General features: G+C 40.0%; 2 protein-coding genes across 2 annotated transcripts; both read right to left on the bottom strand.

The window, feature by feature from the left end:
- Nucleotides 1-508: 508 nt before the first annotated feature.
- On the bottom strand, nt 509-2,243 carry LOC112567004. Its single transcript, XM_025243436.1, has 3 exons — nt 1,814-2,243; nt 1,227-1,532; nt 509-804 (listed from the first exon to the last, which is right to left on the bottom strand). Exons 1-3 carry the CDS (start codon nt 1,857-1,859, stop codon nt 509-511), a joined length of 648 nt encoding a protein of 215 aa, XP_025099221.1. The 5' UTR covers nt 1,860-2,243.
- An 876-nt stretch (nt 2,244-3,119) lies between these two features.
- LOC112566761 lies at nt 3,120-9,651 on the bottom strand. Its single transcript, XM_025243103.1, has 11 exons — nt 9,299-9,651; nt 8,043-8,108; nt 7,774-7,882; nt 7,241-7,372; nt 6,843-6,905; nt 6,291-6,497; nt 5,852-6,073; nt 5,301-5,531; nt 4,871-5,101; nt 4,311-4,529; nt 3,120-4,172 (listed from the first exon to the last, which is right to left on the bottom strand). The coding sequence occupies exons 1-11, from the start codon at nt 9,363-9,365 to the stop codon at nt 4,118-4,120; spliced, it is 1,602 nt and encodes a 533-aa protein (XP_025098888.1). The 5' UTR covers nt 9,366-9,651; the 3' UTR covers nt 3,120-4,117.
- Between the last annotated feature and the right edge of the window lie 730 nt (nt 9,652-10,381).

Below are 10,381 nucleotides of genomic sequence, written 5' to 3' on the forward strand. Positions count from 1 at the left end.
GGTATTGTCAAATTCGTTATCTGCGATCAAGGAAGAGAGAATTTAATGACAAGATGTTTTAAATGATAAATTGGCAAAACACATAAGGTGATACGTGTAGGTAATTTTCAAGGAGATACATCAGCATTACCTGTTTCTTGAGTGCCGACAGGAATAAATCCCGAAACAGCGGCGCATTGAACAGAAAAGGATCCTTGTCCTGTGTCCCAACAATAAAAGTTTATTAAAATGAACAGAGTATAATATTTGAGAATTCCTTTTGAAAAAGAATTTCTTTCCCTTTAAGAGGCATCTTCTTTTCATTGGTTGGTTTGTTTTTTGCACCTGTTTGTTTTACACAACAAATTCGCACTAAAATAGTCTAACTCACAGATACAAGAAAGTTCTAACACACGCTGCCACACCTCTATCAACCAATACCATCCATCCATCAAGCCAGCCAATATACCTTGCTGAGAGACGCTGACCCACATCCTGCCAATTCTGTCATCCGAGGATACAGTGAGAGTCAGTGAATGTTTGTCGTTGTGTAGTGATAATAAAATCTGAGGAAAGAGCTCTTAACACGTTCCTTTTTATTATCGTGCTCTATAGTAAGTTCTGGAAGCTTGTTATTCACATGCTGTAAACTGTAGGCATTGACGGCCTTGATATTGAGGGGACTGGAGTCATTGAGTTTAGTGAGTGAGCACGAGCATGTGACGTCACTGGTTGTGTTGACGACGCGGTGGTAGCCGTAGAGGAAGTTGACGGAGGTTATGGTGTAGTTGCCTTCTTCACACGGGTCCACGATCTCTATGTCACCTATAACAGAAATATTTCTAGAAAAATCTTCACTCAATTTCTAATTAGTACAAACACACAAAGCAAAACTTACACCAAACGAAAGCCAAAGCAAAAACGAACCAAAACTAACCACCTCCCTACAACTAAACAAAACAAAATGCAAATCGAGTGCGAAGGCTCGCATTATACACATAATGGGGGAAGAGGACCACATTATAATAGTATGACTTCTTACATGTGAAAAATCTGATGAAGAAGTTGTATAGATGTAACGTCCTTTGTAAATACGCCATAATATTATTTTATTTTATTATTTAGAAAGAAGAACAATGGCCTGTAGTTTATAAGCAGAATAAAGAACGTTGTGCTAGATGAGCTCACGATACCAAATCTGCTATGATCGGTGATATGAGCAATCATTAATTCTTTCCACAACCCACCTTGCATTCTGTTTCCCGTTTCTTCATTCCCGTTACCTTTCAAGCACATGTAATCTGCTTTGGCAGGACCCATCAGACCCGGCGCGGCCTCCAGACGACATCCTGGACTTGGACAGTGATGGTAGACGAGAAACACTTCCTGTGAGGTCAACTGTCTGGATGTGCAACTGTTGTTGCTATGTTCATGTTCATTTGACGTGTGAACACAGTCTTTACATGTGCTGTCACATGTGAACTCCGCCCAGGTGATGATGGCGGGTTGGCAGCTTATCTCTGTGGAGGCCATTTTGCTCTTCGAGGTGACTGCTGATGTGATTGTCAGTCGGACAAAATAATTCACTTGTAAAAATTGTTGAGTTCAATATTTTGTTTGTCGTCCTTACGCACACACGATATACCTCTGCACGTACAGATGCAAGTACGAAAACAAGCAAGCAAGCAAACAAACAAACAAACAAACAAACAAACAAACAAACAAACAAACAAACAAACAAACAAACAAACAAACAAACAAACAGCATTTTCACAAGTACAAGTCGACACAACCTCAAGACGATTGATTCACAAGTTCAAAGTTGACCACTTACCACTGTCCACAACCAGCAGCAGGAGCACGACGACAGTCGACATCATGACGGCGATGTCTCAAGACAAAACCAACTGAATATTCTGCTGCCACGTAACCCATGTAACAGTGTTACGGTGTAACGTGACTGACGTAAGTTTCACGTTCCCTGTTGATAAGCCTTCGCACACAACATAACAACTAATAAACAAGCAGATATTCAGGAGAGAGGTGCAGGGAGTACTGTGTGATGTTAGGTTCCTCGTCAAAGCAACATCATGACAATAACATATTGTCGCGTTTATCTTCCCGTGTGAAAGTCAAGAGAATCCCGAAGCTTTTGTGAAAAACTTGATTGTGTTTGCCGCTTGTTATTGTCTCAACCTTGTTCCTCATCCTACACTAACATCTAGGTGTTGTTGACTTTGCTTGGCTGACCTACTCATACCTTATGGAACTTTCAGCTTCCTTACATTATGTACGAATATAGGAGCCCATCCTAATAACTCTTTCGGTTAGTTAAATATATAGATATGGTTATGCATGTATTGCTAGATATTATTATTGAATATATTAAAATTTGTATAAGTTTGTCAACCATCTGTCCCCACCCTCCCTGCTTCTCTCGCTTTTTTTTCCCTTTCTCTAGATGTTGAATCCTATTTTAGGAGGAAGTACAAATGCCGTTGACGACATGTTGACATCAGGGTGTGTATGCAATCTAAACAGGAAAGCTTTTTTAAATACAGTTCTCTCTGTTTCGTTTTTCTTCAGATCCTGCTGTCCCCAATAGTCACCCCAGCCCCTGTCACGTGTACACTTGCAACGTGCACACACACACACAGGTTTGACAGGGAGTGGAGAGTGAGTCCTTCATTAAGATGGCGGCAATAGGTGTGTTGGACTTTGTATCTACAGGAAGGATTTCTTGTGTTGTCATGAGACTAATGAATCACTTATTAAGGTAATGAAATTTTTGCAACATCCCAAACAGCCTTGGCCAATAACTGAAACTTTTTTATTGAAAAGATATAATTTGAATAGGAGTGCAATAAAACATCTATAAAAGTTAAAGACTTGGATATATTTATTTATGAACATCTCAATAATTTGAACAAGTATAGTTCAAAAGATGAAAAAAATAGAAATATAATTAGCAATAATATAAGCAGATATTAGATGTATTGAGGAAATCATATGCTGACTTTTTTAAAATCAAAAAATATTCTTTCTCTCTTTTTTTCCCTTTTTCCTGTTCCTTATCATCTGCTGCTCTCTTCTTATATTTATGCAAAAATGTATTAAAGAATTCTCGAAAACACAGCAAATGACAGAAAACTATTGTTTTTATTATCAACATGTTAATTGTGTCATATAGCAAAAATAAAAAAAATATAAATTCTGGGGAACGTTTCAAAATCAGGTGGACGTAGCTGTTTCTTAAATAATTTTTTTTTTCGTCGAGAAATACGCAGAAGCAGACAATCTGCAATTTCTGTAAACAGTTTTGCAAGTTCCATGAAATCATCAAACATCCCTCACTGCAACAGCAACAGAGAAAATCCAATAATAATCAGTGGCAAACTATCTTAAACCGCATGTTTTTTTTTCTTGGTCGTGGAGAGGGTGTTGAAAAGATGGTCTGGACTGGTTTTCATGATTTTAGCATTTCTAGAAAATAAGTGGCGACCCATTGTTAATTCCAGAATAGATAGAGAGACAGAAACGATGACATTGGTATTATTATTACTAAACCTCTCCTGTCTCTTTGTTGTTGATGACACAAACACAATGTTCATTAAAATTAACACCACCACTGAACAAAGCACTGAAAGGAGATGTTTTACTCAAAAACCAAATTTTTTTTCACGTTTATCCGCATCCACTGTTTTAACCATGCACTCACATGCACACACAGTCGTACACACTCATGTACAAGAAATTCTTAGACACGCACACAAATACACATTTTTTTTTTTTTTGAAAATTGTGGAGAATATATACAGTTAAATAGTGTGAACTTTCCATTCTCCACGCCTTGTCCAAAGTGTTTGAAAAGATTGAGTCCAACTTCTAAATCCCTTCTGCAGCCACAATATTAATCTACTTAAACAATTTCAGCTTGATTTCCTTCAACCATTTCAGCCACAATGCACTGGAACCAGTTCAGTCAGCAGATCGCAAGAATAATTCAACTGTTGTAGAAACAATGTGTGAATGTTATAAACACATTTGTAAGGACTAGTGAAATTTCTCTCTCTCTCTCTCTCTCTCTCTCTCTTTCTCCGACTTGTCAGTACCTTCGACCTGTGTCATCGATTCAGAGCTAACTGTCTTTGCGGCAGTCCAGATAGAGAGAATTATCTGGCTTCGTCCTTCGTCTGAAAGATAAGCAAAAAAATATATATATATACATTTGAAGTTTGTATTTACAGTGTTCATGTGCTCGTGTGTGTGTTCCACAAACAGAAATTAAAAATAATGTCCCACCAAAGCATCACTTATTATTCCTCACTCACTCAGACTTTCTGTCTGCACGCGGCACGTTGACGTAGCCATGTTCTGTGGCTGGCGATGGAGTCTCGGGATCGACAGGGAGCCTCGGGATAGGAGTCACATACTCCTGAGGGTCGTCAACCTCCGTGTAGTAGTCATCATCAGTACTTGTGTTGTGAGAGGCATTGTCCACACAGTTTGCATCATTCTCTTCTTTGTCTTCGATCCATGGAGACTCTTGGCTACCGATAAAGTGTTTATTTGATCATTAAATACTGGGCTGTTGCTATCTACTAAGTTTGTGATTCGGAAATCATTATACATTAATCCCCCACTGTGTTTATCATAGTAAGAAGTCAGGGAAGGCGTTAAGAAATTATTTTGTTAATAAAAAGTAACCAAAGATATAAAAATTTTCATTTCAAGAAAAGGGACATCGACAGACAGCTAGACGGACAGAACGGAAAACATCTTCCTATATAACAAATTTGGACTAGCTTGTATCTGTAAACTGTGTACAAAATTTTTGGGTTCGACCACTTTTTCTTTCTCCTCCAGCATCTCTGCAAGTTTGAAGACTCACCTGGATGTTATACCTGGAGTCAGTTGATTAACGTACGGGTGTGTGGACTCCATAGTTAGACACTTTGTCGGGATGAGGACATCAAAGTCTGCAGCCTTCTGTGTATTGATGGGAGGACAAGCTGTTCTCCTTTTCTCCATGGACAAGGTGTTGCGTACAGTAGGACCCTGCGAGGTGCTCATGAAAGTCGGGGCCATGGATTTCGTCTTTTGTGGGCGTTCTACCCTCGGACTGGAACAGTCGACACAAAATTTTTGTACACGTTTTCATCCTCCAACTTTGGCATAGTTATGTACCTGTCCGCTATCCCTTTGTTAAAATGCAAAGCCCTCCCAGACTGCGGACTTTAGAGATTGTGTAAATTTCTGGTGTATGAACTCGTTGGGAAATGGATCAATCAAAGAAATAGTCTTGTTTTTTTGTAACCCACCTGGAGGCTCTGTCTGGATCCGGCTGATTCTGGTACATTTGCCCTAGGCTCTTCGGCTTTTTCTTGACAACCATCCGATAGACCGATGGCGCCATTACAGATGAGGCTGCTGCACTCTGGGATTGCTCCTTGACCACATTCTGGAAGGTAACTCTCGTCTTCTGAGAACTCTCAACTCCAGGTACGGCCACTCCGACCTTGCTCAGTGTCCTATGCAGCTCAGGTACATAACTGAAATAAAAATGTCGAGATTCGGTTATAAACCATAACGCTTATCAAGATGTACAGATGTAAATGACCGTTAATATATTTCGTACACAGGGCTAAGAGGCGGGTCTGCCTCCAGATACACATGAATTTACCCTCTTTTCAAAAAATTTCTTTTCTAATTTTTTTGTTGCACGGGCTGCTGAAGAAAATCTAAAAACGAGCAAAATTATTTACAGTGTTTTGACATGTTTATGATTGATATGAAAAATATATCAGACAACCCACTTAGCGAAAGAGCAGGGCGAGATTCTAAGTACTAGTATGACGTAGGCTCAGCTCACCTGGATTTCGTGGAGGGAAGCTCTAGTTTCTGACGAGGGAGGGTCAGAGACTTTGTCCTAGTGACATCGAGTTGTCCAGACATTTTGCGAGAAGGCAAGCAAGGCGGTGGACTGCTCATGTCAGTGTACAGAAAGTCATCCATGCGTCTCTTTAGTGAATGATCTACAGAGGGTGTGATTGGAGCTACTGCCTCTGTAGAATTTGGTGCTTCAGAAAAGTGTCTAGAAAAGTAATGTGTACTATACATAATATGTAGATGAATTTTTTTTTACTACAAAATATAACAGCGTTAAAATATGTGTCAATGTATTGCGATACTTAGGAGACATACCAAAATCAAACACACAAACACATGAGAGATACTGCTGTGGGCAAAGAGAAAAAGACGCTGATGTGTAGATTAATGTACCAAAAGGACAAGGTAAATTTTCAAGTCACCTGGAGGTCGTGGCTAAGGCTTCTTGGTTTTTTTGAGTCATGTCACGGGACCGAGTCCTGTTATTAGTGCTCTCGGACATTCGGCGTGAGGGGGGCAAACATGGAGGTCGATTTTCAACTTCTGTATAGAGGAAATCGTTTGGAGAACTCTCGACATCAATTCTGGGAGCGTCAACTTTGTCTTGTGGCACCTCCAGGATGTACCTGCTGGAGGAGAGCGATTCAATCTTTTGCCTCAGTTTCATCTGGCACTCCCAAAATTTATTCTCAAGCATTAAAGATAATTGCTTGCATAATTGTAATCATGAGTCATTCTAAACATTGTAAATAGGCACATTAGAATATTTGAATAGTTGTGGAACATATTTACAGGGTTCTCATATGAAACATTGACCATAGTAATATATTCGACGATATGTATCCGATTTAACTGATGTTTCCAAAGTGTTCAATCATGACACCCAGCATCTACAGCTTTTCTGCTCATATTTTAAATAGAGACAAAAATCACGGCGTCCAAGAGTTTGATCTTGACACCAAGCATCTTACTACCTGGAAGGTGGGGAGGTACTCTGCGGATGCCGCTGGCTGGAGGCCGAGCTCGAGGACAACACCCTGAAACACACTCACATGCTCATACGGCACGTCCCTGACCTTAGTGCAAGGAAGAGAGCACGATACTGATTGGCTAGAAGACACGAGCGAATCAGCCATTGGCTGGCTAGGTGGCTACTAGCTAAGGTGACGTAGCGGGCAGCTAGGAAGCATAGACTGCTCTAAAGTGTGTAAGCGGTAGTTACAAACAGCGGACAGACCGACTGACAGACAGACAAACAGGGAGATGGAACAACAAAGGCGGGAGAGAGAGAGAGGGACGGAGAGAGAGACTTAACCAGATAAAAAGTTCTACACGACTAAAAGGAAATGAGATGTGGCAGTGGTTTATTTACATGCGGCAGTCGTCAGCATCGATGTAGGAGTTGATGTTGGCAGAGGTCGCCCCCGATCGGGCTCCTGTTGCCGCCATGTTTATCACTACCTCGTCTGACCGTCCCGTCTCCTCCTGATGCTTTGTCTTTCGTCTGTCAACAGACGAGAACTCTGTCATAATGTTTAAGTAGATACGTGCATGCATATTTTATTGACCTACCTCCCCACCTACATCTATACCCACATAAATACGAACTCAAACGTACACAGAAAGAAGATGAAGGCAGAAGGAATAGAAAATAAAGGAAAGCATGAAGAAAGAAAGTAACAGAAACTTTTCTCTGACATCATTCGACATTGACGCCATTTTACGACGTTATTTGTTAGTGACACAATTTGACTGTGACGCCATTTCCGATGCCATTAGACAGTGACGCTATATTTTGACGTCACATGACGATGATGTCAGTTTCTGACGCCATTTGACAATGTACTGCTACATATACAAAGGCAAGAGTCAACATTTTCTTGCTCACCTGTGTTTGTATCTCACCTTTGACTCAGTCCGTACGCTAACCCAGCGACAGCCAGCAGAAGACTGAGGGCAACGACATTGTAGAGCACCAACAGCTGGAAATCTCTTGTTTGACCTCCGCCCTTTTCTTCAAAGTACATGAAAAACGTAAGCTAGAGGTTTTACTATACTCCAAAAGTCCCTTAAGAGACAGCAACTTCTCAAATTAACAAAGAATTCTTTTTTTTTCAATTTCTATTTACTTCGAAAGTGAGGTAGCACCAGTTCCATTAACCGTCTCAACTCACCTGTCTCCTTGTTTGTCGCCGCAGTTTCGTTAGCAGAGGTACAAGGGACAGCCAGTCCACCTCTATCTGTATCGGCAGAGGACCAATTAGAAAAAATAACAGGCATTTGTAAGACACACTCCTGTGTACGCAACCCTTGCATCCGTTAAAGATGTTGGTTGAATTACTATTACCAGTGACAATGACTATTATACATTTTAGACATTGCGTTGACTGTCTATTGGCACCAAGCAATCTCATCGGATGACGTGCAATCACTATGGCGGTTTTTTTTTTTTTAAAGAACTAGGAAATTATTTCCACCTCCTCTTACAAACCAGTACAGAGCTAGGAAATGTAGCGTTGGGTGGGATGTACTACTTTCTAAAAATCCCCAGCTCCTACGTGTATGAGTGAGGTTATTGTATCATTGTTGTCCGGTGTATGAGAACTTCCTCTTCCTTTCGCTTCAAACATGAAAGAAACGCGTACAAAGAGAAATATTGTAAAATATAAAGAATACCCTTGAAAACCGGTTTTTAATTTGCGAGTATGAGGATGATTATAAAGACTGGCGACTTTATCGTCTGTATTGTTAATCTTCCTCGTATTGTTTCTGTCGAGTCGTCGCCTGTCTGTTCCTTAAACGAATTCTAGAACAGAATTTTCCTGCGTTCAGATGACTACAAAGGAGCACAGTATTGAGGAAACCATCACAGTTTGATAGTTCATGTATAAAGCTGTATTTCCGTTAAAATTTGTATCATCAACACCACCAACACCTAGCCACCACCACCACTACTAAGTGGGTAGTTAAAAAGTAAAACCAAGTCAATATCTGTATTTTCCTTTGTAAATATATTTTAAGATTTGTTGAGTATTCTGTGTTGAAATGAAAAACTTTGCTGCTTCGTGTATTTGTACTCGAAGATTTAAAGGTCTAGTGAAGTAGAGTTTGTTTTTCTAAAAAATGAGTAATCTTCAGCGCAAGATGCTATTTCCCCAAACCCAGTGATTACCTACCTTTTGTCGAGTTTAACACATATAAACATCTATACTCGCAGGCAAAGGTCCATATAATGACGTCACCTTTGTACACAAACTCTATCTTATGCGTAGTCAAAGCTCTGCAACTGGCTGAGGCCTTTCGATATAAACTATCCATGAGGAGGATTTAATGCCTGTGTCTCGAGGACAGAAGAAGTATGCGAACCCAGATTTGAGAAAACATAATCTTGCAGTTTACCTTTACAAAGAGACAGGATAGTCATGTTTACCTTCACAAAGAGACAGGATCATCAACACAGGCAGTAAAAATCCACTGACGCCACCTCTGCACTCCATGACAGGCCTGAAGTCGCCTCAGCAGCCGAAATACTGTGAACTGTGAAGCAGATGCTCCATCAACAACATCCAGTCTTGATGCAGTCAGCGATGCACACAGCCAGAGCACAACCTTCCTCAGTCATCTTCCTCGTTAGACGAGGTGACGGTTACCCGGTGACGTCACACTAGGTTGCAGTGACCAACGGCAAATACGAATCAACGGTTATCTTCAGCAAGTGTGCTCGTTACAAAAGTTACAACTGACAATTTATTTGAGGTTGAGCGGCTAGGTGACGGAGCCATGGATTGTACAAACGCGGAGTGCCGACATTTTCTTTCTTATCCCCCTCCCCCCTCCCAAAAAACCCCAAAACAACAACAAACAAAACAAACAAAAACAAACAACAAACACAAAAAGACCTGCACTTTTTTTTGAAAAGATTGTTATAAAATAATAAGACCTAAACTAAACTTAAAGCTCTGGGTTCTGTCGTACTTTACATAACATGTGGACCAACATACTGACCACAGAGCCAGCGCAGGTTGGTATTACTAAACATTACTTTTATTCCTCTCTGTTTTTCAGTGTCAAAAAAGAGATGTTATAAAATGTCGCCAGTCAAAAATGACCCGCGGAAATCGCTCTTTGTTGGTTTCGGATTAACAACTATATGATGTCGATGATAAGGAGGAAATTGTGAAGAGAGTTTTCAATTTCCCCCTGAATTCACTATTGTCTCTATTTTTAGATCTGTTATTTCCATGGGCATTTCTAAAAAATACTTGCAATTGAGGAAGTCAAGATTTACCAGTAAATTGCTTTTAGTGATAGATGGCTATCAGCACCAAAAACAAAAAAACAAAAAAAACAAACAAAAGGAAATACTCAAAGTATAATAAATCAAGGAAATAATTTGCAACCAATGTGAAATATGACACCCGGGGATAATTTCTGAAAATGCGATGAAAATATATAGAAATATGAATCTTGGGCTAATCAATTCAATTATTTTTTCTTTCAAACAGTGGACACA

Source organism: Pomacea canaliculata, linkage group LG6 (genome assembly GCF_003073045.1).
Source record: "Pomacea canaliculata isolate SZHN2017 linkage group LG6, ASM307304v1, whole genome shotgun sequence".
In the NCBI taxonomy this organism is placed as follows: domain Eukaryota; kingdom Metazoa; phylum Mollusca; class Gastropoda; order Architaenioglossa; family Ampullariidae; genus Pomacea; species Pomacea canaliculata.

Excerpts from the sequence above, each read along its gene's own strand:
- LOC112567004 (XM_025243436.1), bottom strand. The coding sequence starts at position 1,859 with ATGATGTCGACTGTCGTCGTGCTCCTGCTGCTGGTTGTGGACAGTG. Across the intron at positions 1,533-1,813 it reads GCTGCTGGTTGTGGACAGTG|CAGTCACCTCGAAGAGCAAA; the intron begins GTAAGTGGTCAA and ends CAATCACATCAG. Across the intron at positions 805-1,226 it reads AACGGGAAACAGAATGCAAG|GTGACATAGAGATCGTGGAC; the intron begins GTGGGTTGTGGA and ends TTTCTGTTATAG.
- LOC112566761 (XM_025243103.1), bottom strand. The coding sequence starts at position 9,365 with ATGGAGTGCAGAGGTGGCGTCAGTGGATTTTTACTGCCTGTGTTGATG. Across the intron at positions 7,373-7,773 it reads GCGTACGGACTGAGTCAAAG|ACGAAAGACAAAGCATCAGG; the intron begins GTGAGATACAAA and ends GTCTGTTGACAG. Across the intron at positions 5,102-5,300 it reads GATCCAGACAGAGCCTCCAG|TCCGAGGGTAGAACGCCCAC; the intron begins GTGGGTTACAAA and ends CGACTGTTCCAG.